The sequence below is a fragment of the Phaseolus vulgaris genome, chromosome 6 (genome assembly GCF_000499845.2).
Source record: "Phaseolus vulgaris cultivar G19833 chromosome 6, P. vulgaris v2.0, whole genome shotgun sequence".
Taxonomy (NCBI): Eukaryota; Viridiplantae; Streptophyta; class Magnoliopsida; order Fabales; family Fabaceae; genus Phaseolus; species Phaseolus vulgaris.
This window is the reverse complement of record NC_023754.2, coordinates 20,368,382-20,396,345: the sequence shown is the minus strand read 5'-3', so window position 1 is coordinate 20,396,345 and position 27,964 is coordinate 20,368,382. Positions and strand designations below refer to the sequence as shown.

General features: G+C 31.6%; 4 protein-coding genes across 4 annotated transcripts in view; 3 read left to right on the top strand and 1 right to left on the bottom strand.

Annotated features, from left to right (window-relative positions):
- LOC137831700 (uncharacterized) overlaps positions 1-27,964 on the bottom strand; it is a 98,442-nt gene that overhangs the window by 9,565 nt on the left and 60,913 nt on the right. The window lies entirely within an intron of this gene.
- Positions 2,109-5,569, top strand: LOC137833104 (putative UDP-glucuronate:xylan alpha-glucuronosyltransferase 4). Its single transcript, XM_068641476.1, has 2 exons — positions 2,109-2,883; positions 4,543-5,569. Exons 1-2 carry the CDS (start codon positions 2,142-2,144, stop codon positions 5,445-5,447), a joined length of 1,647 nt encoding a protein of 548 aa, XP_068497577.1. The 5' UTR covers positions 2,109-2,141; the 3' UTR covers positions 5,448-5,569.
- On the top strand, positions 10,376-16,719 carry LOC137831698 (mannosylglycoprotein endo-beta-mannosidase-like). Its single transcript, XM_068639481.1, has 11 exons — positions 10,376-10,718; positions 10,808-10,946; positions 11,338-11,565; positions 11,770-11,828; positions 11,924-11,972; positions 12,412-12,642; positions 13,483-13,652; positions 13,757-13,961; positions 14,610-15,278; positions 15,399-15,626; positions 15,854-16,719. The coding sequence occupies exons 1-11, from the start codon at positions 10,570-10,572 to the stop codon at positions 16,640-16,642; spliced, it is 2,916 nt and encodes a 971-aa protein (XP_068495582.1). The 5' UTR covers positions 10,376-10,569; the 3' UTR covers positions 16,643-16,719.
- LOC137833508 (uncharacterized) lies at positions 17,294-26,679 on the top strand. The gene is made up of 11 exons (XM_068641853.1): positions 17,294-19,317; positions 20,272-20,281; positions 20,380-21,777; positions 21,885-22,070; positions 22,634-22,708; positions 24,406-24,681; positions 24,773-24,897; positions 24,999-25,078; positions 25,771-25,854; positions 26,001-26,109; positions 26,341-26,679. Exons 1-11 carry the CDS (start codon positions 17,351-17,353, stop codon positions 26,480-26,482), a joined length of 4,452 nt encoding a protein of 1,483 aa, XP_068497954.1. The 5' UTR covers positions 17,294-17,350; the 3' UTR covers positions 26,483-26,679.

Here is a 27,964-nt window from a genome sequence, read left to right as displayed (position 1 = left end):
TTTAAATAGAGAAGTATGAATGTCCATTAAAAAGTCATTAACAGAAATTAATTCTAAAGAAAAAATAATTAATTACTAAATTATATATTATTTCAAAAATTGGTATCTAAAATAATTTTTATTATTAATAAAAACTTTAAAATAATTTTTAAATTATTATCTAATTACCTATTTGTTGTTACTAATTTTAAAATTTAAATTAATTGGTAGCTAAAATTTTAATTATAATTAAATATCAATTTAAAAAATAATTTAATAAAATAATAGAAACTATTTTTATATATCAATATTTTTTTTCTTTAATAGAATCTAATTTAATCAATATACTAATTAATTATTTTTTTGAATAAAATTATTTTTTTATGAGATAATTTTCATATAGCGATATTACAAATTCTATATGAATTAATATAATATTACTATATCTAATCCGGCATAACAAATAGGCAAAATAAATTAATTTTAGGGTACAAGTTTTATACAATCAATTAAGAAAACATCTTAAAAGCTATTACATGTTAATATACATACAAGTTCTTATAATATTAAGTTCTAAATAGAAAGTGATTTTGGGTTATTGATGAAATTTATTGTTTATAAACCTGTAATTGACTTAGGATTTGTATATGTAAATTAATAAAAAAGTAGAACCATATTTTTAAATTTGAATTTAATTAGTTGAATAATAAAGAATTATAAAAGAAATAAAAAATCCAATTTTAGAAAATTCATTTAAATATGTATATTAAAGTGACTATAAATAAGAGTTAAAACTTATAAAGTGTAATTACTAATTAAATAGCATACTATAACTGTAATTGGTATGACGATATAGTATTAATGAGTTTGCTGCATTAAGTGTTAAATTAATTAGGTTAATCAGATTGTAAAATCCAAACAAAACTATAATTTACAAAAACACTCTAACTAGGTATTAAGTTTAAAAATAAAGTGCTGTAATCCAACTTGGAACTTGTCTCATTTTGAGTTAAATTAAAAATAGCTTTGCTTTAGAGATATATGCATATATAGTTATTGTAAAATCCTATTTTCGTGGCTTTAATAATTTATTCTGGTTCTCGTGAGTTTATTATATTACATGAATATCTATTGTTTCCATTTGAAATCACTACAAGAAAATCATGAAATATAGAAACCAATTTTTAGAGACCAAAATAATTAGTTACAATAGGAACTAAAATAGAGACCATTTTAGAGACTAAAAGAAAAATTGGTTTCTAAATTAGTTTCTATTATTGTTAAATAGTTTCTAAATTGATATCTAATTAGCAACCAAAGTTTTTGCTACCAAATTTAGAAACTAAATAATTGGTAGTTAAAACCTTAGTTGCTAATTAGATACCAATTTAGAAACTATTTAACAATAATAGAAAATAATAGAAACTAATTTAGAAACCAAATTTCTTTTTAGTTTATAAAATGATCTATAATTTAGTTACCATTACAACTAATTATTTTGATTTCTACAAATTGGTTTCTATTTCATGATTTTCTTGTAGTGAATCTTCTGATTAATTATTTTATAAAAGTAAAAAAAAAATTGTTGCGAATTAAACTTCAATGTCATGGAATAAATTATAATCGAAGATGACTTCTTAAACTCTAAAATTAACATTTTTTATTTTTAATGACAAAAATATGGTGAAATTAAAAAAATTCACACTTTTATTAGTATATACATTACTATAAATTATAAAATTATAAAGCACTATATTATTAAAAATTTGACTTCCACTTAAAAATAAGAATTTTTTATAAATTTTATTTTAATTATAAGTCAATTTTATAAGATTAACTTAAATTTAAAGTCGAGTTATTATAGTTTATACTAATAAAAATTTCTAAACTCAACAAACCTTAACTCATACAACGATTAAATCGTTGAGTTATATTTAAAGTTTAATTAAAATATATATATTATAAATTTTTAATATTTATTTGAAAATCATATTAATAATGTTTTATAAAATTGTTTGATTGTGTAAAAGGGACATAGAATTTAAACTCTATGATAAAATCATCATTTAAAACTTGTTGAGTATAAATACACAAAGGAACCTTTTTTTCAAATAGTCATCAACACCAAAGCCACATTCACCAAACTCAAAAGGAGAAGAAAAATGGTTTCTGTAAAGTCCTTTTCTTCTCGATCTCATTCAAGGCGAAAACGTTTTGTGATTTGCATCTTACTTGTGTCCCTACCCTTCTTGGTGTTCACAGTTTCAGAGAAGCACAAGAGGATGAACAAAACAACTGTTGAGGTGGATCACAAGCCAAGACCAAGTCCTCCTTGGTTTGATCTCATAGGAAAAGGTTTGAATAACAGGAAGAAAGTTAAGGTAGGTCTTGTTAACATTGATGCTAGAGATGATGGTGATGTGTATGAAGAATTGGAGTCACTTGAGGGTAAAGTGGAGAGTGTGTTTGTGGATTTTGATCATGTTGATGGGAATTTGAAATGGGAGGAGATTTTTCCAGAATGGATTGATGAAAATGGGAAGTGGGGTGAAGCCAAGTGCCCAAGAATTCCAATGCCAAAGTTGGAGAATTTTGAAGATCTGAATGCTGTGGTGGCAAAGGTTCCATGTGGGGTTAGAGATGTGTTTAGGTTGCAGGTGAATTTGGTGGTGGCAAATTTGGCTGTGAGAAGTGGATGGTTGAACAAGATGGAGAATCATCATAGGAATGTGTATGTTGTGTTTGTTGGTTCTTGTGGTCCCATGGAAGAGATTTTCAGATGTGACAACCTTTTGAAACATGAACAGCAATATTGGGTGTATAAACCTGATTTATGGACCCTAAAACAGAAAACACTTATGCCTGTTGGTTCATGTCAAATTGCTTCTGATTATGCAAAAACAGGTACACCTTAATCCTTCTATGGTTGATATATGTTTTTTTTTTAATATTGTTTCCTTGTTTTTAAAATTTTTAATTTTACTTTTTTTAAACAATGTTTTGGGACTTTGAAAAGAAAAATCAAATTACTACATTCATTGAAAATTAAAATTATTAATGTTAGATATCTCACAATAATTAAAATAAAAATATTTCATAATATATACATATTTTATTTTATAAACAGATTTACGATTGAGTTAGACTATAATTTATTTTAGTTATTAAACTTATTGACTGTTATAAAAAATTTCTATATATAAATAATGTAAATTTTATCTAATAAACTTAAATTTACTTCTTAGTAATTAATTTTTTATGATATTTTTTATTAGTTGATAGTTTTTTTTTTCAGATAGCTTAGTTGATCTTAGATTGATGATGAATAAAAGTTTTATTTATATTAACTTACGATATAATAGAAAATTTCTTAGCAGTTAAGGAATGTTGTAATTTACAATCTTCCTTAATTAATCATAATTTCCAAATCCGTACACACATTATTCCGTATACCCAACCTCTTAGCCAGATTGTGCTGGTGTAGTAACTTTTAATACTTTCTCCTATTTTCATATTTTTCATATAAGTAAAGACATGAGTATCTAAAAATTATGTATAATTTATTCTATAATTAACTCTGAATTTTCTAACCGTCATCTTTTAGACCTGGGCTTATGATTTATCTATTTAGTTATAACTTTAGTAACATTATAATATTATTTTTCATATATTAAACTATAATCATTTTATGAACTTTTGAAAATCTGTTTGCAATGACATGTTCAAAATTTCAAAGCATGAAGGAAGAAGCAAAGAATTGTGTCATAGCTGTTATTAGACATAACTATTAACCTTAATAATAATATTTATTGTGATGATTATAAATAATATTTGATTTCAATGTGATGATTCATCATAATAACACTATTTTAATAAATTTAGTTCTCTACAATAACAAATTTTTTGGAAGGTTTATTAATAAAAAAAATTGGAAGTTGCATGAATAAATAAAAGCACACTCCAACAATCTTTTAGAATAATAAGTTTTGAAAAAATTATTAGTTACATGTTTATTGACAGAGATAAATCATAAATAATTATTTTTATTAGTAGTGAATCAATTAAATTAAAATGAAATATTTTAGATATTTTAATCTTTATAAAAAAACCTAATTATACTACTGAAATTGTATTGATCAAATCACAATTATACACTGATGGATGGATGCATTACAAGAAAATCATGAAATAGAAATAAAAAATGTCTTAATCTCTAATCGATGTGGGATTTTCAACTCACCCTTCACGTCGAGAGTGACCGCTTGGATAACATATTATGGGTGATCCAATAACGACCAGATAGCGTGTGACCTGATAAGCCCAATAAACACTCACCAGGATAGACTCGAAATGGCTCTGATACCATATTACGAAGTGAACTTTAAGCCTAACTCAATCCCATAAAACCGGCTTATGGGATTGAGGTTTGCACTCACTTATATACAATGAAATATGATTTTTTTAGTAAAGTTTTTTAATTTACAATTATCAACACATACATATATATAAAAGATAAATTTATTCAGTTTTATGATCAAGATTGTATGAGTAATGGTTTTGCAGGTAAAGAGATATGGAGAAATTTCTTAGGTGTTCCAAAGCTAGCCTACGTATCTATTCTTCACTCTTCAGAAGCTTATGTATGTGGTGCAATAGCACTTGCTCAAAGCATTCTTCAAGCAAATACCAATTTTCCAAACAATCTTCTCCTCCTCGTTGACAAATCCATTGGTCCTGAATCCATAACTGGTCTAAAAGCTGCAGGGTGGAAGATCCAACGCATGAAACGCATCTTCAGCCCCTTTGCCAAAAGGGGTGCATACAACCAGTGGAACTACAGCAAGCTACGAATGTGGCAACTCACCACCTACGACAAAATCATCTTCATCGACTCCGACCTCGTACTCCTCAACAACCTCGACCATTTGTTCGTGTACCCTCAGTTGTCAGCAGCACCTAACGAGAAAGTCTTGTTCAACTCGGGCTTGATGGTGATCGAGCCATCCCAATGCATCTTCCAAAAGATGATGAACAAAACCCTCGAGGTACGTTCCTACAACGGTGGTGACCAAGGTTTTCTCAACGAGATCTTCACGTGGTGGCACCGTTTGCCAGCCAAGGTTAATCAGCTCAAAACTTTTCATAGCGAGGACCAGAAACGTGAAGTCCCTGAGGACGTTTATGCCATACACTACTTGGGTTTGAAGCCATGGATGTGTTATAGGGACTATGATTGCAACTGGGACATGCAGAATCATCATATTTTTGCAAGTGATTCTGCTCACAAGAGGTGGTGGCAGGTTTATGATGCTATGCCTGAAGAGTTGCAATCTTACTGTGGACTTACACAGAAAATGAATGAGAGGATCGTGAAGTGGAGAAGGATAGCAGGGAATTCTAGTTTGTCTGATGGCCATTGGAAGATGAAGGTGGAAGATCCTAGAAAGGGTAATTATCATTCAGATTAGAACAAACATGGTGGTGTTGCATGATCCATAAAGGTTTGGATTTAACCCTTATAGTGTTGTTGCTAATTAATATTGACTTTATAGACTTTGGAACATTTTTCTTCATTCTGCTTTGATTCACAATATTAACAAAATAAACTTCACTTTGTTTGCATTTTGAAATTATGATACCTAATTAACATGATATTCAATCATGAAACAGTCTAATAATAATGCAAGCATCTTTTAATTTAACAACAAAATAATTATCTATTTTAAATTAAATAAAGTGGTAATATTTCACAGTAGTATTACAGGGTTTTTTTTTAGTGATTTTTAATCACTTACAATAAAGGTGGTGGATGTGTGTTAAAGATTGGAAAATGATAAGCTATAGAATTGTATAAAACTCTTTTAGGGGTTTAGAAATAAATATATATATATATATATATATATATATAATAAAAGGTAAATTTAGAATTAAATGATATGAAAAAATAATAAAATAATAATATGAAAGGTGTAATGTGATTGGATAAAAATGTGGATTGTAAATATATCATTATCCATTAAGATTATATTATAAATGAATTTGTTTGTTTTCTCCAGAAAAAAAAAAATCAATTCACAAAGTATTTATTATATTTTTGAGTGTTTGTTTAAACTTTTAAAAAAATGTAGAAGTAAAAAATAAGCTTCCAACCAACTCATTTCGAAATTAGTGAAGAAGCTGTTTTATATACTTTTAATTAAAAACACACTTTTATAATTATAATCAAACATAAATAATTTGTTTTTATAATAATTATTCAATAATAATCACTTTTTTTAAAGCACATTTTTAAACATAACAACTTCACCCTTGTCTATTCATTTTTTTTTCACATTTCTTTCGGGAGTCCATCGTAAACTAAGTCTTTCCTAACATTTTTTAAGAAAAAAAAAAGTGTAACTGTTTAATAATATTTTTTTATTTATTTTTAATAATATATACAAGTCGTTGTTAGCCTATTACACCAATATTGAGTTTTGGTGGAACAAACGTAACCAAGAGTTGAAAGAGATGAATTTAGCTTTATATTTATTTAATATCAATAAATATATTATAAATTACATTAATTTGGATTCATTTAGACTAATATCAAGATAATTAATGTGTTTAAATTATTAATTAAAAAAAATATGTTATAAATTACATTAATTTGGATTCATTTAGACTAATATCAATATAATTAATGTGTTGAAATTATTAATTAAAATAAAATAAGTATAGTAGTTAAATGCGAGATATAAATACTCATAATTCAATTAAGTTAAATTAAAAAAACTTCAATACAATATAATAATAAAGTATATTTGTCTTTGTCTTAGTTGTTCTGTTTATTTATAATATTTGATGAGTCCCTTTGCTGTTGGACTTAGATTAAGACATTACTATAATTGAAGTTCGTAATATCTAATTTTTCGTATAGTTTAATTATTGTTAATATAAGCTTCGGTTAATATCATTCCGTTAGTATCGAGTTTTGATAGGTCCTAGACCATTCGGCAATGCATTTCTTTATATTTAAATTAATTTTCAATAGTAACAAACCTTTTTATTGAATTTTAAAATAAAAAAATTGTACGTGGACGAATCCTTATGTGCGAAGGACTAACCTGACCCGCATTTTACGGAACAAACGCAGGACAAACATATGTTACAAGGTAGTACCCACACTCCACCCTCTTACCCATAGGCCACACTTTTTTTTATTTTTTTTCTTTTCTCCCTTCGCTCTTCAAAAAAAGGCAACACACCGTACATCTCTCACTCTCTAATTTTCCACACACATAATTTTACAAAACACGGTTACACTCAAAAAAACTAAAAAAAAAGCTAAAAAAAAAGAAGAAAATCAAATTCAAAAAGTAAAAAATCAGAAAATCCTAACCGGTTTTGTCTTTAACTTGGTGCAGCACTTTACCACACATCTGCATACGATTTTCATACTACACTTCCTGCATAGTACGTCTGTATCCCAAGAATTTATATATTTCTCATAATGTTAAAATATACTAATATATTTTTTAATTTGAAAAAATTAAAAAAAAATATTTATAAAAAATTTTAACAAAATGTAAACATATTTAAATTATAATTTTTTTCAATTGTTCATTGAAAAATACGGTTTATAATCAATAACTAGTAGTTAATAAAGTTATATTTATTTGAAGTTATTTAAAATATTATAATTAAATATAAAAAATTTGTAATTTAAACTATTTTATTTCTTTTAAGTTAAAGTTTAATTTTATAATATTAATCTTTAATAAAATATCACTGTTTAAAAAATAATTTAAATTATAAAAAATAATTTTATGCCAAACACAACACCGTGTCACCTTATAATCTTTAATAAAACATTACTGTTTAAAAAAATAATTTTATGTTAAAGCACCATGTCACTATAACAGTAAAAGTAAATAAAGTATGGCAGACACATCATGTCAGTAATAATAAATCCTAATTTTCCAAGCTTTTCACTTTCATTTTTAACAAAATTTCTCTAACCCTTCATCTTCTTCTTCTTTCTTTCATCGTGCCTTCACAACCTTTCATCTTCTTTTTTCTTTCATCGGTGCATTCACAATCTTCGTCACAACCTTTCATCTTCTTCGTCCTCCACACTTAGAAGTATCCATCGTGTTCACAATCTGGGTCGTGTCCGGCCCAGCTCAATGCCTCTGACACGGTATCGTCTTCGTGTTTGCCGAATGTCCGTGTCAGAAACCCATAACAGGATTTGTCCGTTGACTCACAAAAAAAGGCTTGTGTTCGGTATGTTGTGTGGTGCCGTTACTGTCACAACAAATTAAAACAAGCACGTACTCAGAATATTTTGTTAATACATATTGAATGGTTGTTTAAATACTTTCAAAATATAGAAAAAGAAACGCTGTCAATAATGGTTTTTCAAATTGGATTGAACTATACACTTTTTTTTATTGAATTTCTAAAATACAAAAAATTATATGCGAGCTGGTCTTGACGGACCAACCTGACCCGCATTTTGCGAGACGGATCAGCCAACATTGTCATTCCTAGCACCACACTCCACTCTCACACATGAGACCGCACTTTATGTTACTAAACACTACACTCTTACCTCCAAAAAGCTAAAACAGAAAAGCTAAAAAAAGTGTTGAATAAACTTTAAATGTAATTTGTGGGTTTTAAAATTATAAGGTACTATAAAATAGTAGAATGAGAGTTTAGATATGTGAAAGGTCAAAAGTTGTGAGTGAAATTTTAATTATGTTAGTGGGATTTTAAGGCCATAATGAAGATTTTTCTATAAGAGTTTCCTAAAGTCTATAAATAGGATACTCTGTGAGTTATAATATGCACAACAGAAAGAAATACAACAGAGAAATACAATAAGAGTTATAAAAAATAGTAGGCAAAAAATCAGAAAAAATCATAACTGATTTTGTCTTTTTGCACGTCTCTGCACTCTATGTCCAACATCTCCAATACTCCATATATTCACAACATTCTTCGAGGTGTCCTAAAAATGTTTTAACTTATGATGCTCTCAATTTAACCAAAAGCGTGGGGCGAACTCAACAATAAAAATCTTTTGATTTATTGTCGAAAGACAGTATCATTGAGTTTAATTTACAGAGTTGAACAACTAAAAACATGACTTTGTGTTATCATTGTTTATCAAAACAAAATCTGATTGGAACAGGTCCTGTAAAAGATTTTGGTAGTAAATATTGAATGGTTGACAATACTTTCAAAATATAGATAAAGAAATATGCTAATGTTTTTTCAAATTAGATATTGAATCAGTTGAATTATCATTTATTGTGAGAGTATATTTATATTTTATTTTGTACTTTATTTTGTAGGATGACCATATTGATTGAATCATTAATTTTAATTTACACAGTTAAACACTGAACTTCATTCTACTGATATCAAACATTAGTTACCAAAATTTTAACTACTAATTATTTTAAATTCTAAATTAATTTTAAATTAGAAACTATTGTTCAAAAAATAAGATTGACATCTCTTCGACGTTTAGTTTTATCAATAAATAATGCAGGCAACATATTATATATTATTCTTATATATTTTTTTTATATAACTAAATATATGATTACATTTTTTTGCAGTTATATTTAATATTTAATTTGTAGTCTAAAAATGTGTATATATTGTTACATTAAAAACTACTTACACATATATATTGTTTTAATTTTTTTGTTATATAATTTCATTTATTTATTTAACATAATAAATTATACTTTTGTACCACAGGTCTAATGATAATGAAACACAAGACTAAATAATATATAACATTAAAAAAAAATTATTATATAATTTTATTCATTTATTTAACATCACATTATATTTTTGCCTCTAATCATAATGAAACACATTCGAGACCAAGTAATGTAGTAACACTATTAACTGAATGTGGTTCTATTTTCACCACTATATCATTTATGGTATTTTAGTAATTTAATTACACTTCTCCTTCAATTTTTCTAACCATTGTAATATAAAGATTGTTAGATTATATAATATCACGTTATATCTAGATGTGAGAATGATATATAATATCACGTTATATCTAGAGAATGAAATGAAGGTGATTGTTATTTTAAAATAAGAAATTAGAAAAAATGAGAATTAATTGGTATAAAAAAATTATTTCCTAAATTTTACTTAAAAAAATAATTTTATTTTTTAAATAATTCAATGAAAAAATATTTTATTGTACTAATAATAAAATAAGTATATTAAATAATTTTTTTATATATATAGATATAAATTAATAAAAAATAATAATTATAAATTTGTAATATAATATTGTTATAATAATATTTAAAAATTCAAAAAGTTAGGCGTTGGGGTTGGTAATGTTAATGGAGGTTAAAGGAGGTTATAACTTGTCTAAACCTTGCTAATTTGCTACTTTAACAGCTCCTTTTAATTCAATGTACATCTTTTAACGGAGATCGTCACGATCGTCACATGGCAGGAGCAAAGTTCAAGTTTGTCACGCCAAGAGTCTTTCTTATTTAACCGCTTCACCAAGAGCAGCGATGAAGAACAAGCCTCTTCTGCGATCTAAGCTTTTCGGTGATGGCGGAGCAACACCGTAAGACAACGCTGGATTCAGGGTGGGTCGCAGCAAGGTCCACTGAGGTGAAATTCACCGGAACCCAGCTCACCACTACTCACCCTCCAACTGGCCCCACTTCACCATGGATGGAAGCTCTCGTTCCAGCAACGTAATCACAACTTTATTTCCATTTCTGTTATTTTACTTACTTTAATACAATGTTTACTTGATTCCTCACAATGTGATATCATATAACAGTGTTCTGGCGACCCTGGTGAAGAACAAAGTTGTGCCCGATCCTTTTTATGGTCTGCAAAATGAACACATCGTTGACATTGCTGATTCTGGAAGAGACTATTACACCTTCTGGTTCTTTACAACCTTTAACTGCAAACTTGTACGTGTTGTGATTGACCTCTTCTACATTTTACAGATTTGGATTTTCAAGTGGTACCCTTTGATTTCAATTTTCTTATACTGATATTTTGTGGTTTCAAGTTTTTGAAATTAGTTTTCCAAACATAGAGAACAGTATACAGTTTGTAAGGTCTTAAATTGTGGGTAGTCATAGGCTCACAGTTGTGGTTTAGTTTAGCTATGTATGATCTTGGATATTTCTAAAGTTTGTTGACAAATGTGGGTGATGTAGCTTCAAGTTGCAGCTGTGGAGAGTCCATTTTTAAAACCTTTTAGGGTCTTAACATTAATCTGCTTTTGAATATACGATGGTGGTTTCTTATTTTGATGGAAGGGGCATCACTAATTACTTGACCCCTTTGCATTTGCAGTCAAGCAATGAGCACTGTGATCTGAACTTTCGTGGAATTAATTACTCTGCTGATGTGTATTTGAATGGCCATGAAATCATTCTACCAAAAGGGATGTTTCGAAGGCATTCCATTGATGTCACCGATATTGTTCATGCTGATGGCACAAACCTGCTTGCTGTTCTTGTTCATCCTCCAGATCATCCAGGGAGAATTCCTCCCACGGGGGGACAAGGTGGTGATCACGAGGTTGGAAATTAAGCTCACACTTCTGATCAATTAATTTTATCCTTTTCAACTACTTAACCTTCCTGTTACATGAAACCTTTAAATATCAATTTCATGTGTTTCATAATTTCTGGAATCAGTTAGGACGACAGTGAAAGAGGAAGAGGAACAATGCTTGTTGTCGCGTTCTGGATATCTAATTAATTTTTTCCGGGTATTTTGTAGATAGGAAAGGATGTGGCCACACAATATGTTGAAGGTTGGGATTGGATGGCTCCTATAAGGTGACATTGTTAATACTTGTTTGTATAAATGTATTGATGTGTGGTCATTGGCAAAGTGCATCTATAACTAATGCTAGTGTTTAATATGATTGCAGAGATAGGAATACTGGAATATGGGACGAGGTTTCTATTTCTGTTACTGGGGTGAGTAGTATTAATTGTTTAAGTACATCCCAAAGTCTTCACTGTTGTTTTTTTAATCACTTTAGGATTTGCCGCTGAGACCAATTATGGAGGCCTTTCATTTCCCTTCTTGATTCTTCTGTGCTTATTGCATTTTTGCTCCTAACTAATTTGTTTTTGTAGTTCATAGTAAATATTGATGAACTCCAAATCCAAGCATACGCCCGCTTCATGAAATATAGTCCGGGGAGTCATCGAGATGTTTGGAAAACTAAACTAGGATATTGCAGAGGCGTGAACCAGACATAGAATTGCTATGCTCATTTTAGCTTTTAGTGCAGTCCATGCTATCAACAAACCCAATTAAATATTCTAAAGTGTTGATTGTCTTTCTTTTATAGACGATGGTGCTTCTAGTTGTTCCTTGGTGGGATAATTTTAATGTCTGTGTTTGGTGCAGCCAGTAAAAATAATTGATCCGCACCTGGTTTCAACATTTTCTGATGACTATAAGAAGGCATATCTACATACAACGATTGAGTTGCAAAACAAGAGCTCCCGGACTGCTGAGTGTTCTTTGAGTGTCCAAGTGACACTAGAACCCGAGGATAGCATTTTCTTAGTAGAGCATCTTCAAACTCAAAATCTTTCGGTACCTGCAAACTCAAGGGTGCAATATACATTTCCGGAGGTCAGTGATTGCATTCATTATGCTTGTGACAATTTTTTTTTTCAATGTGCGTACACCTTTAGTACATTTGAAGAACTTAATTGTTAATTCAAGACACCTTTATCAATGAATTTGGTTATTTTAAGAAATTTGTTCAATTTCACACCCTTATTCTCTTGGTTCTTGGACATCCATGGTGTATGTTTATGTATATGGCTTATGTCATGTGTTTGTGCTATATGAGTTTGTCTAACTTTTAGATAGCTCTAATTTACTGTAATTATAATTGAAGTGTGCTATAATTTCTTGAGCTTGTACTGTAACCAGACAATCTTTATTTACTACACTGCATGATTGTGTTTACCTTCACAATATCCTAAATAATAATGGAGCTCTTATATTTCCTTACCTATCAAAGGAACAAAGGTTCAGATATGTTTGGATAAATTTGATGAATATATATTACAAATTAACATCCATAATTTGTAAGTTGTTACTTGATGTCTTTCTTTACTGTTTATGCTATGATCTGAAGTAACAAAGCTGATGGCAAAACATTTAGACAAGCCAACTGATCACAAAGTAGCCAAGTTATCATATGGGCACCCTTGCTCCCTTTTTTACATTGAACATATGTCATCCTGGATAGATAAAACAATAAAGCATATAGAAAAATTTAAACCAACCCAAGTGATCATAGGGACAACACTATTTTTTTTTTTTTTTGTTTACATTGCACACAAGGAAACCTAAATAGATAGTATTTTCAAGTATCCTCTTACTACTGATCCTGTTATTCTGCACATGTTGGGATTTTAGTTCCAATGCTTCTTTTCAACTGCTAATGATCCAAATTAACAGCTTATCTTCTCCAAGCCCAATTTATGGTGGCCGAATGGAATGGGAAAGCAATCTTTGTATAATGTTGTTATTAGCATTGATGTTAAAGGATTTGGTGAATCTGATTCTTGGAGCCATCACTTTGGATTCCGCAAAATTGAGAGCCATATTGATAATGCTACTGGTGGAAGGTGATTTCTCAAATCTTATATTTATCTACCTTTTACTTGGTAGAATGGATTCATTTTTTTAATTGTTTCTGTATATGTTTTGTTGTCTACATTTAATTTTACAGATTATTTAAAGTCAATGGAGAACCAATTTTTATTCGAGGGGGTAACTGGATATTGTCCGATGGACTATTGCGGTTTTCGAAGAAGCGGTATAGTACAGATATAAAATTCCATGCAGATATGAATTTTAACATGATTCGATGCTGGGGAGGTGGGCTGGCTGAAAGACCAGAATTTTATCATTACTGTGATTATTATGGCCTTCTGGTAAGCTAAAACTGCTACCACATCCTTACTTTTGCTTATATATGCATGTGAACAAATTAAGATTCAAATTGCAAGGCCACTTTGGAAGTGTAGAAAGAAATGGTTTATATTAATGTGATAAAATCCCCTCAATGTGTGTATGCACAGCTGAGTAACATACATGCATGTATGGTTTGTTATGTTCTCTCACTTCTGAGTACTTTCATGTAGATAGCAGTTTGTATTAATTTGAATGGCTCAATCACCCTTCTAAGGGCAGTTTTTTTTTGTTCATCTTCGTTATTGAATACTTTTTATTCTTCTCTAATTTTGTAGTTTTATGTTGTGTAAGTGGAGATTTGATTCTAATCTTCTTTTTCTAAAATCCATTATTTTGTTTGGATTTCTTGATAGTGATTTTAAATGGTTGCTATGCGGTGATTATGATGTTGGTATACCCAGGTAGTATTTCTGAAATGTGAATTTTAAGTGGTACTCCTGCTACAGCTAGACCAGATGGTCACTGATGAGTTATCTGGTTTGAAGCTTAGACAGTTTTACCATATAATCCTTGGTCCTGGCCAATATCTTGTGTTCTTTATGTTTTATACTACACTAGTGGCAGTATTGGCTTAGAAAATTTTTCTAGCTGCTGGCTGAATTTTGTAGGTATGGCAAGAGTTTTGGATAACTGGGGATGTTGATGGACGTGGTGACCCAGTATCTAATCCAGATGGTCCTCTGGACCATGATCTTTTCTTGTTTTGTGCACGAGACACAGTTAAGCTTCTAAGAAATCATCCCAGTCTTGCCCTCTGGGTAGGGGGGAATGAGCAAATTCCACCAGCTGATATAAACGCTGCTCTAAAATATGATCTAAGGCTTCATCCTCATTTTGAAAGTAAGGATGAAAACAGCAAACCTGTAGGAGATGTGTCCCCAACGCTGTCAGATCCTAGTCAGTATCTTGATGGCACACGCATTTACATACAAGGTTCAATGTGGGATGGGTTTGCTGATGGGATGGGGAACTTCACTGATGGTCCTTATGAAATTCAAAATCCTGAAGATTTCTTCAAGGATGACTACTATAAGTATGGATTCAATCCAGAGGTTGGTTCTGTGGGAATGCCAGTTGCAGCTACCATACGAGCAACAATGCCTTCAGAAGGTTGGCAGATACCATTGTTTAAGAAACATCCCAATGGTTATGTTGAAGAAGTTCCAAATGCCATATGGGAATACCATAAATATATTCCTTACTCAAAACCAACCAAGGTTCATGATCAGATTCAACTTTATGGTGATGCAAAAGATCTTGATGATTTTTGTTTGAAGGTAAGAAGAGAGTACAAACCTTCATCCTGTTGGCCATTAGTGATGAATATTTCGTCATCATACTTTTCTTGATCTTTTTGCTGAAGTTGATGGTTAATTTAGATGTTATAATCTCCTCAGGCTCAACTTGTTAACTACATACAATACAGAGCTCTTCTGGAGGGATGGACTTCTCGCATGTGGAGTAAATATACAGGTGTATTGATATGGAAGACACAAAATCCTTGGACTGGTCTGAGAGGTCAATTTTACGACCATCTACTTGATCAAACAGCAGGTTTCTATGGTTGTCGGTGTGCTGCAGAACCAATTCATGTACAGCTTAATCTTGCTACATATTTGATAGAGGTGAGTATCGAAATGTAGTAGGTCATGAAAATAGAGATATTATTTTACCGATTTGATGAATATTTTTTTTACAAGTTAAAATTGAGATAGGAAGACAAAGTGGCAAGTTAAAAAGATTTGAAGGGTAAAGAAATTGTGAAAATTGTTTGATCTACAATTTTCTTTGCAATTTATGCATGGTAATTCTTAAAGTATGTGCATTTTTTTTATCTTCCTCCACAAAACAGGTCGTTAATACTACATCAGAAGAGTTGTCTAATGTTGCCATTGAAACTTCAGTGTGGGATCTTGAAGGAAAACGCCCGTACTACAGCCTTAATGAAAATCTCTCTTTGCTGCCAAAAAAAGTTGCACCTATTGTTGAGATGAAGTATCCAAAGTCAAAAGATCCAAAGCCTGTCTACTTTCTTCTTCTGAAACTCTATAACATGTCAGATAAACGTGTTATATCCAGAAACTTTTACTGGCTGCATCTTTCTGGTGGAGATTACAAGTTATTGGAGCCATATAGGGAGAAGAAAATACCTCTCAAGATAACATCGAAGGTTTCAATTCAAGAATCCATTTATAATATTCAAATGCATGTGACAAACTCATCTGAAAGTCCAGAGTCAAGAAGTTCAACAGTTAGGCCAAGTGATGGTTTTTATGGCACACAATCACTGCAAACTCTGGATTCTGGTGTTGGAAAAGAACATCAAACTGATTTTAAGGGGATAGAGGGATGTTTTTCTGGGAAAAGTGACGGCGGCTTGAAAGTTACAGAGATAAATGGATCTGATGTAGGCGTTGCTTTCTTTCTTCAAATCTCTGTTCATACTTCAAAGAAGGACTACAAGGAAGGGGAAGACACAAGAATTCTTCCAGTTCATTACTCTGATAACTATTTTTCACTAGTCCCAGGAGAGACAATGCCTATAAATATATCTTTTGAGTCACCCCAAGGTGTCTCTCCTCGAGTAATTCTTCATGGCTGGAACTACAAAGGAGGTGAACTCATTTATGAAGTTGTGTAACAATCACCTTATCAGGGATTGTGCTGGTGTATCTTGCCATTATTAATAAATGCATGAGAGACCTTCATGATTTTCAATTTCATTTGTTTTCGTTTTGTTATGTTCTTTATAAAAATGAACCGTAAGAAAGAAAAATAAAAATTATTGACATTGCAGATGGTTTAACTCAAACTTGTTAGAAAAAAATTAAAATTTTAAGCGTATACTTCAAAAGAAAAAAAAAATTAACTATCAACAACAAAATTAGAGTTTAAAATATCTATTTATAAATAAGATAAAATTTAAGTATCAATTCATATAAAATTAAAATTTAAGAAGCGTATTTCTATATATAGTTGAAGTTTAGGAAAACTATTATTATTATTATTATTATTTTTAATATATGAGTATTGAGTGATTGAGTTGAGAGTAAGTTATAAATAGATTTTCCAATAAAAATATTTTTTTGAAAAATATATTTTGACACTTTTCTTTTCAAAATACAATTATTTAATAACTTCTTTTATTAATATAATAATAATAAATTTTAATTTTTATATGCATTATTTTCAAAAAAAAGTCTTAATTTTTGTAGACAAATAAAAATGAAATCATATATCTACACATTTTTTTTATTGTATTTTCATCTTATTTGTCTCATTATTTACAATTTTGTTCGAAATAGTATCCTCGGCGCCCCCATTAGCATCACTGTTTTCCCTTTCATGGATGAAATCCAGATGGAACTTCAACGCTCATCTCCCTTCATGGCTGGATTCTCTGAATATACCCTTCACCATGAAGGCACCAACTTTTCAAAACCCATTTCCTGCAACCTCAAAATCTGCCCTCAACCATGCAGACTTGAGCTCTCTTCTCTCGGTTTGCGGCAGAGATGGAAACCTTAATCTTGGTTCTTCCATCCATGCCCGTGTCATCAAGCAACCCCCATTTTACGATTATGATGGCTCCCCCCGCAATGCCCTTTTTGTTTGGAACTCTCTCCTTTGTATGTATTCAAAATGTGGTCAACTGCAGGATGCCGTTAAGCTGTTTGATCGTATGCCTGTGAAAGATATCGTGTCATGGAATACAATGATTTCTGGGTTTTTAAGGAACAGGGATCTTGACACGGGTTTTAGGTTCTTTAAGCAAATGAATGAGTCAAGGACAGTGTGTTGTGGATTTGACAAAGCAACGCTGACTACAATGTTGTCAGCTTGTGATGGACTGGAGTTCTCTAGTGTGACCAAAATGGTCCATGGTTTGGTTTTTGTTGGTGGGTTTGACAGGGATGTTACAGTGGGGAATGCACTTATAACATCATATTTTAAATGTGGGTGTTTTAGTGAAGGTAAGCAGGTTTTTTATGAGATGCTTGAGAGGAATGTTGTAACATGGACGGCAGTGATATCTGGCCTCGCAAAAAATGAATTTTATGAGGATGGTTTGAGATTGTTCAATCAAATGCGTTGTGGGTCAGTCAGTCCTAATTCTTTGACATATTTGAGTGCACTCATGGCTTGTTCAGGTTTACAAGCTTTATTGGATGGCTGTAAAATACATGGTATACTATGGAAATTGGGAATGCAGTCGGATTTATGCATTGAAAGTGCTTTGATGGATTTGTATTCTAAGTGTGGAAGTTTGGAAGCAGCATGGCAGATTTTTGAGTTTGCTGAAGAACTTGATGAGGTTTCCTTGACTGTAATACTTGTAGCTTTTACGCAAAATGGATTCGAGGAGGAAGCTATCCAGATATTTATGAGAATGGTAAAATTGGGAATTGAAGTTGATCCTAACATGGTTTCTGCCATTCTCGGAGTATTTGCTCTTGGTACTTCTTTGACTTTCGGTAAGCAGATTCACTCTTTAATTATAAAGAAGAACTTCAGTAAAAATCTGTTTGTTAGTAACGGACTCATAAACATGTACTCCAAGTGTGGAGATTTGTACGACTCGCTGCAAATCTTTCGTGAGATGACTCAAAAGAATTCAGTTTCATGGAACTCTGTGATTGCAGCTTATGCTCGCTACGGGGATGGTTTCAGAGCGCTTCAATTTTACGATGCTATGAAAGTGGACGGTATAGGACCAACAGATGTTACATTTTTGTCATTGCTTCATGCGTGCAGTCATGCAGGCTTAGTTGAGAAGGGCATGGAGTTTCTGGAATCTATGACTAGAGATCATGGATTAAGTCCACGGTCCGAACATTATGCCTGTGTTGTTGACATGTTGGGGAGGGCTGGACTTCTTAAGGAAGCTAAATTTTTTATTGAGGGATTGCCTGAGAATCCTGGTGTCCTAGTTTGGCAAGCATTGCTTGGTGCTTGTAGCATACATGGTGATTCTGAAATGGGGAAATATGCTGCTGATAAACTATTCTTGGCTACACCAGATAGCCCAGCTCCTTATGTATTGATGGCCAACATTTATTCTAGTGAAGGGAAATGGAAAGAGAGAGCACGTGCCATCAAGAGAATGAAAGAGATGGGCGTAGCAAAAGAAGTGGGTATTAGTTGGATTGAAATCGAAAAGAAAGTAAATAGCTTCGTAGTAGGGGATAAAATGCATCCTCAAGCTGATAGTATATTCTGGCTCTTGTCCGTGTTATTGGAACACCTGAAAGATGAAGGTTATGTTCCTGATAAAAGGTGTATTCTCTATTACTTGGATCAGGATAAAATGGATTAGTCTGCATATATACTAATGGATCATTTGCCAGTGAGGACCCTATTGATTTTAGTCAGAAAACTAGCCATCCTAGAGCTTTGTGTGGATTTTGTGGATCGGGGATGTCAAGTTTAAGGTTGCAATTCACTGTTTAATTGAATTGATCATTGACTGTTACAAGCATGCTGTTTAGAAATAATTATTTTTAGAGAAATGTTCATTTTATTTTTATTAAAAGGTGTTAAAAACATGATCATTACAATAAACTATAACTGTATAATTTTTAGATCACAATTAACTACCTTAAACCGCAATAAATATTGAAAAGGTTTGAGCTCCAATCTACGTTTGCTGTTTTCTTATTGTCAAATTCTCCGTACACCTTCACACATTTCCATGCACCATTGTATTTTTTTAATTTCAACAATACTCTTGTGACTATGATGACTATGATGAAGAGTGTAGTACTTTCTTCTTCATTTTCAAGTGATGGTCTTGTAATGGTTGATGGTGAAAGTTGGTGGTTGAGGTAAGTTTTGTAGTGTTTTTGTCGGTGGTAGTTGTATTTTTGTTAGCTTATTTTTTTCATTCTTTTGAAAAAAAAAACAAGTGCAAAAATAAAATACAAAACTCAAAATAAAAATTATTTTCACTCTGAAAAATGTCAAATACAATTAATCTTCTCGTTGATTCTTTCACTTCAGATACCGCTATACAATTACAATTGATCTTTTCTCAAATGGATACAAAATACCCACACTTTAGCACCTGGTATATGTTATATTCTAAAGTTTTAGGATTTAATTAGTTAGGATTTTATCATTTATCTTTCTATCATTTATCTTTATCATTTGTAATATTTAGTACTCTATAAATAGAGTATTGAACTATTATTTGAGATATGAATAATATATGCACCTTGTTTCCTTTACTCAATTCTCTATCTTTGTTCTTGTTTTTGGTATAATCGGAAGCCACCTAAAGGTTTCCTTTGTCCAAAGCCTAATCGTTCTTCGAAATCTCTTACGAGAGGACCTAGACGCTTCTACACACGATTGTTCATATCAATTGGTATCAGCTAGGACCTTCCAGTACTTTCAATGGCAGATTCAACACGCTTCGCTCAAGCTACTAAGGAGATGGAAGATCGAATCTCCCAAAGGATGGATAATAGGTTTATGGAACTCGCGACTACGTTGAAGGAAACCTTTACTCTTTCTATGAAAGACACCATTCAGAATTTACTTACTCAATCTCGAGGTGAACGCTCCCATGGACCCTCACATGAAACGCGCGGACCTCGAACGGGGTCTTCTTATGTTTGTGGCACGCGGTTGGCACGCATCAACTTTCCTCGATTCAATGGCGAAAATGTTAACCAATGGATTTATCAATGCGAAAATTATTTTCTCATTGACAAGACTTTAGAGGAATTCAAGGTACAATTGGCACTTGTGCATCTAGAAGGCAAGGCCTTGCAATGGCATACTGCACTTATGAACTCTAATTTAGATATGGATGCACCTTCATGGCCAGGATTCACCAAAAGTCTAAAAGATCGATTTGGTGCAATTGGCGATGATCCTATGGTTGCATTGATGCGTCTACGACAAAAGACTTCCGTTGATGCCTATCATGAAGAGTTCGATTCAATCATTACAAGATTGAAGTTAGCTAATGATCATATTCTCAGCTGCTTCCTTGGTGGCTTAAAGCAAGACATCCAAATGATGGTACGCATGTTCCTGCCTACATCTCTACAACATGCGTTTACTTTGGCTAGGACGTATGAAGCAGCCCATTCAAGCAATTCGATAGCCAACTTAGATAGGGGAGTCTTGGGTCCAGCACCAGTGCCACTGTCGTCGTCTGCTCCAATCAATGTGGCCCCCACACCCAACCCAAATCGCCACTTAACGTCAGAGTTCATAGCGGAACGCAGAGCCAAAGGCCTTTGTTATTTTTGTGATGAACCCTACTCAATGGAGCACAGTAGGGTACACAAGAAATTACAGCTTCACGTCATGGAGATGGAGGAAGAAGATGACCCCCTTGATCGTCCTCCTAGTGACGCGACTGAATTATTGCAAAGAAAGGAGCCACAAATCTCAGTCTACGCATTGTTCAAAACTATGAGAATAACTGGATATCATAAAAAACGACCTTTACATATTCTCATTGATAGTGGCAGCACTCATAATTTCTTAGATACCCAAATGGCTCAAAAATATGGGTGCATAATTGAGACGATTGCCCCTTTGAATGTCATGGTAGCAGATGGGTCAAAGATCAAGATATCTCCTGTGGTCAAAAAATTTAGTTGGACAATTCAGCACACAACTTTTACTGCTGATATGCTACTCCTTCCTTTGGGGTGTTGCGATTTAGTGCTAGGAATTGAGTGGCTCATAACATTGGGCGATATTTTATGGAATTTCGACAAACTCACTATGGAGTTCAATATACAAGGAAGGCGACATGTTCTACGTGGCTCTATGGCCCCAAGATCAAACCTACACCCAAGCAACAATTGAGTAAAGCTTTTCTTGAAGATGTGCATTTATCTATGATTCACATTGGTGCAAAGGAGGAGATGTTGTTGCATTCCTTGACTACATATGCCGCACAAAAGGAAATTCCAACTGAGTTCATGAATCTATTCCACGAATTTGCAAATGTTTTTCCAGAACCACAACAATTACCACATTTTCGACCAGGCCATGATCATCATATTCCCTTGATTCAGGGAGTTAATCCCGTCAACAAAAGGCCTGTAAAGTACCAATTGTTCCATTCTTGAGGACAAGAATGTTGTTGTGGGGAGGGCATTGTTATATTCTAAAGTTTTAGGATTTAATTAGTTAGGATTTTATTAGGATTTTATCATTTATTTAATTAGTTAGGATTTTATTAGGATTTTATCATTTATCTTTCTATCATTTATCTTTATCATTTGTAATCTTTAGTACTTATAAATAGAGTATTGAACTATTATTTGATATATGAATAATATATGCACCTTGTTTCCTTTACTCAATTCTCTATCTTTGTTCTTGTTCTTGGTATAATCGGAAGCCACCTAAAGGTTTCCTTTGTCCAAAGCTTAATCGTTCTTCGAAATCTCTTACGAGAGGACCTAGACGCTTCTACACACGATCGTTCATATCAGTATAAGAGCCCTAGGTGCAGCAACAAGTACCAGTTTTATTTGGGGAGGTGAAAATTTAGTAGAAGTTACTTTGTTACCTATTCCATTAGGAACTACGGATTATTTGGTCCATCATATTCATGTTTTGTTACCTATTGATACTCTTAAAGGTTTCTATTTGCTCGTAGTTCACTATTGATACTGATAAAGCAAATCTAAGTTTTCGTTATCTGCATTTGTATGGTTCTTCATTATCTGCATTTGTATGGACTTTTAGTTTAATGTTTCTATTCAGCAGGTGTGGTTATTGGCAAGAACTTATTGAATCCATTGTTTAGGCACATAATAAATTAAAAGTTGCTCCTGGTAAGCAGCCCAAAGCCTTGAGCATTGTACAAGGACGTGTTGTAGGAGCAACACATTACCTTCTACCAGGTAGAATTGCCACAACATGGACATTCTTCTTGCAAGAATTATTGCAAGAATTATTGCAATAGGATAATAGTTAGGAGGATTTAAAAATCATTATAGCATTAAGATTTTCAAGTTTTACTAAAGGCTTAGCTCAAAACCCCACTACTCGTCATATTTGGTTTGATATTGCTACCCGAATAACGAAACAACAAGACGTTGATATTGTTGCTCGTGAAGAAGAATAGCAGAGAGTTTACAGAATTCACTGCAAAACCATTGGAGGGAAGAATCCGATAAAGACTTTCCAGAAAATGAATGCAAGACTGGTTCTTGAGAGAAGCCAGCATGGTGAGGGAAAGAGAGAAAAAAAGAAGAAGCTCGTGATACCATGAAAGACCATGAAAGGTTTAGAGAATCACAGAGAGAGAGAAGAATAGAAACGGCATGTAATGTTTTCTTTCTGTATTGATCCAGAGTGAGAGAATATATATGTATGCATGTCATGCATAACAAATCCTTATTCTTAAATTAACGTACAGGTTTTAACAAAAGTTTTTAAATTTATTAAAAAAATCTCATTCAAATATGTAAAAAATGACATAGGTGTATCTTAAATTGAGATTATTTTAAGAATACAAAAGTGCTTTAATGAATATATTTTTAATTATAAAAAATTAAAATACAAATAAAAGTTTATAAAAGTATATTACATTCTGTCATGAGCACCCCAAACTCTTAGCTTCCTCTTTTATTTCATTTCATGTGATCTCAATTCTTAATTATTATTTGATGCAAATTTACTAATCTTTCATTAATTGAAAAAGTTTAAAATACTTCACTTTTACCAAACACAAATAATCCCAAGTTTTTCAAAGTTGCTTAAATTATGAAAAATATATCCAAGTAGTATATGCAAGATCACGATGACCCAAAGGAATTACTAAAAAAATGTTGACTCAAACTCACATACAATTTAAAAGTGATTTTTGGACTTTTTAATTATAATTGAAGTTTCACTTTAAAAGGTAACGCAGATTTTAATGGTAACTAATAAGCTGCTATCGAAATACTTTATTTTAAAGAAAAGAAAACCAATTTTCGTTTAATTTAGTTCAAAATAAAGGGTAGCTTCAAGTGGCACTTGTGTCAGGAGCGGGTGGATACCTGTCTCCGGGTTGGTTCGAATCTGTGAACTAATTTTTGTAGCCCGTTTCGGCATAAGAATTGATCCACGGATAAAAAATATTTTTAAAAGAATATTTTTTTTAAAAATTAAATTTTTATTATTTATATACATTAGATAAATGGTTTTATAGTATTATTTTTATGAGTGTAGTATGATTTTATTAAAATTTTCAACAATGTGAAATATGAAGCTACATAAAAAAAATATAAAAGTACAGATAAATTTTTTCTAATTTTAAAGTTATGTGAATGATGCGAGAACAGATTGAAAGCAACCCGCCCGCTCCGCGTTTTTTCAGCGACCCACTTCAGTTTGATACCCGCTCCACAAGAGTTTAATTTATAATAGTTATTATAAAAGAAAAGAAAAATAGAAAGAGCAAGTGCTATTGGCAACCATTGTGTAGCTGTGACCACAAATAGAGTAGCGAAAATGAACAGCTTGAGCTTTATAACGATCCCTACATCTCTCGTGTTTGGAAATGGCGGTTTTCCAGAGTTTGCGAAGAAGAAGACAAAAGCGAGTTGCAGTCGCAGAGACGATGATGGTCCTCTGTCCTCTGCTTCGGCTTACGCCGTCCTTGGACTGGACCCTCCCTGCTCCGCCGCCGATATGAAAGCTGCTTTTCGAGCCAAAGTACCGCCGTCACCAACATCATTATTCCATTCCCTCATCCCAATTTCACTACTCATTCATCTTTGTTTCTCGCTTTCTCTTGCTCCCAAAGGTGAAGCAGTTCCATCCAGACCTCAACAGACACTCTAACACAACACATTCTGATGCTATGATTCGCCGCGTAATTGAAGCCTACCGGATCCTATCCAACTGCACCCCATCACAATTAATTGAAAGGTAGTGATGATTTCAGTCTTTTCTTTAACTTTTCACTTCTTGAAATTGGAAACCTTCCACAATCTTTGTTTTCTGTTTTTCATTCGGAGTTTCGTTTTTAGTGAATGCTTAGATCCCTTTGACACGCCAGAGTGCGAAGCTTTTGATCTTTTTGTTAACCAGCTGCTTTGTGTCGGCAAAGGTAAGGGACATGCCCTCCAATTTTACTTTATGCTCTTCTGTTCTCGGGTTCTTATACTGTAGAACAGTGATGATCTATGACGTCTTAAATGACGTGTGAGTATCCAATCCAATGACACTTGTATGAAATCTGTAGGACACATATTTGTTAAATGTCCAATTTAAAAAGTATTTGTTAAATTTTTGACAATTGTAGTACATGATTCTAACACAATTTTAAAAAGAAAAAATTACATTAATTTTCGAAAAATTCAAATTTTATTGTATAAATTATTATTATGATTATTAAAATAAGAAACAAATTTTTATGAATCAGTCATAAAAAATATTTTTCTTCTTCAAAAAATAATCTGAAACATACTTTTACACATAAATCTTTATTGTCAATTTATATAATTCATAATTATATAATATATAGATCTGTGTTTTCGTGTTCTATATTTTAAAATTTTTTACATATCTCTGTATCCATGTTGTATCACTGTATCCATGTTGTATCAGTATTCGTGTCTCTTCTATATAGATGATAGAAGATGACCCTTCGAATTTGTAATGCAGAAAAAAAACTCTGATAGGAAGAGAATTTGCTAGATTTCTAGTACTATCGGTGTATACTACATGCTCTTGGAAACTAGGAACTGATCAATATATATTTACTTTTCCATTTCATTTACAAAATTAAATTTTCTGTAGCGTGTTCAAATTCCTGTGTGAAAAGAGCCCCTCATGCTTTTACATACGCCTCTTCAACTGGAACAGCACGTGCATCTTCTCAAGGTTTTCTTACCTGAAATTCAGTCACATAATTTTGAGCAAGGCATATGCCAAAGAATGACATATGTTTCACCTAGTTTTAAATTTTTGTGTAAACATCATTTTATTCGTAGTTCTAATTACATTGCCACCATCAACAAACATTTAAGGTCATGGGGATGATTACCCAGTTCAGTGTGCTGTTGGACAATGCCCTAGAAACTGCATTTACTACGTAACCCCTTCACAAAGAATTCTCTTGGAGGAGCTACTTGACAGGTAACCTTAATCATCCACCAAAACTTTTCTGGTAAGATGCGGGATTACATATTGTTGATGTATTATTTCTGACAGAATTGAAAGGATACAAGTTTGCCTTGTTTTTCCATCAATCTTCACTAGTATATAAAATGCCATAATTTCTGTGGCAATTTTTTGCAAATTCATCAGAGAATCCGGAGTTTCATTATATTCCATGAATTTCTTGTTTCCATTTGGTTGATGTTGCAGTATACTGGAAGCACCCTATGATACATCAGCTGATGCAGATTTGCTGTATTCACTTATAAATAAAGCTAAGTTTGAGAATAACCGATATCAAAAACCACAGAGGCAACCCAAAGGTTCAAGCCAAAATGTCGATTGGTTTTAAACATTTGGATACCAACTCTGTTCATATACAGTCAATAGGACTGAGATTTTCATGACAGTGCCAATGGCTAGATATCAGATTCTTATAGAAGGCTTACACCTCGTCTGAAACATAGTAGAAGAACATATTATACATAGGTTGTGATGCAGCAGATATTACAGAGTTGCAATGCAAGATGTCCATTTTCATGTGTAAAACTAGTTTATCTAACTGCAGACAGATTAAAAATCTTGATAGTTAAAAATGTAGAATTAAAGAGAAATGATAAGAAACACTTTCGAGTATATCAATAGGAAAAAGAGAGTTTTTCTATTTGACAGATTTATTGGAAACTAGTTTTTAGATTGCAAGCACTTGATCAGTCCTTATTTTACTTTTTACAATATTTTTATTTTTCATTACTATGTTGCTTACCATATCGTATCTCTTTTTTCACGGTAAAATTATATAATAAATTTTAATTTACATTTGATATATTATTTAATAAATTTTATGACCCAAAATTCTTATTATCAGATTTTTTTAATTTTTTTTTACGTATTTTACCTGTATGTTACAACGTCTTGTTGTGTACAAATGAAACTTAATTCCACGTTTTGCAAATCTATCATCATTATTTCGTAAATTTATAAGTCATGAAAAAATAATTAGCATTTTTACAAAATATGATTTGATGTCGTTTCATTTATTATTTTTTTTTTTGACGTGTTAACAAACAAGTCGATAAACATTCAACATATTGATAAAATATGAAAAAACAAAAATATGATAATATAATAGACCAAAAAAAATTGGAGTACAAAATTTAAAAAATGAAGTGGTAAAACTTGTAATTAAACAAAAAATGAAAAAAAAACAAAGGGTTGTCATCTTGTTACATAGTTTATAAATAGAGTTTTTTTGATGTTATTTAATTTTTTTAAAAACTTTTTTTTCATAACACATTAGCACAAAGTTAAATATTTAATGAATAATGATGGAAAAATGTAAAAAAAAAAACTGTAGGGATAAAATTCACACCCTGATTATAGGTAAATAATAAAATGTGGAATTAAACCTAAGTTTTGTCATATTTGGTAGTGATTATACAACTTTTATAAGTAATTAATTAATTTTTATTAAAAACATTTTTTACTCATCTATTTTCTTAAAAAATTGATTATCATATTATTAGTGCAAGCATTGATGAGCTCTACACTATTGTAAAACACATTTTTTTATATCAATTATCTTGGAATACTACACGGGTTCCAATAAATATTCAACACATGTACAAAGATTTACATGGTTTTCAAAACGCATCCATGCACTTACCTTTTTCAACTGTAAACATTTTTAATTTTAAATTCATAGTTTACTTTATATTACATATAATTTTTTTAAGAGTAACACTTTAGTCATTTTAACCGGGATTATCAATCAATTTGATGTGATATAAAAAATAAATTAAGTTTATTGGCAAATTTAATTGTAACATTGTCC

Excerpts from the sequence above, each read along its gene's own strand:
- LOC137833104 (XM_068641476.1), top strand. The coding sequence starts at position 2,142 with ATGGTTTCTGTAAAGTCCTTTTCTTCTCGATCTCATTCAAGGCGAAAA. Across the intron at positions 2,884-4,542 it reads TTCTGATTATGCAAAAACAG|GTAAAGAGATATGGAGAAAT; the intron begins GTACACCTTAAT and ends ATGGTTTTGCAG.
- LOC137831698 (XM_068639481.1), top strand. The coding sequence starts at position 10,570 with ATGGCGGAGCAACACCGTAAGACAACGCTGGATTCAGGGTGGGTCGCA. Across the intron at positions 11,566-11,769 it reads GACAAGGTGGTGATCACGAG|ATAGGAAAGGATGTGGCCAC; the intron begins GTTGGAAATTAA and ends GGTATTTTGTAG. Across the intron at positions 13,962-14,609 it reads GTGATTATTATGGCCTTCTG|GTATGGCAAGAGTTTTGGAT; the intron begins GTAAGCTAAAAC and ends TGAATTTTGTAG.
- LOC137833508 (XM_068641853.1), top strand. The coding sequence starts at position 17,351 with ATGAAATCCAGATGGAACTTCAACGCTCATCTCCCTTCATGGCTGGAT. Across the intron at positions 24,898-24,998 it reads CCATCACAATTAATTGAAAG|TGAATGCTTAGATCCCTTTG; the intron begins GTAGTGATGATT and ends TTTCGTTTTTAG. Across the intron at positions 25,079-25,770 it reads GCTGCTTTGTGTCGGCAAAG|CGTGTTCAAATTCCTGTGTG; the intron begins GTAAGGGACATG and ends AATTTTCTGTAG.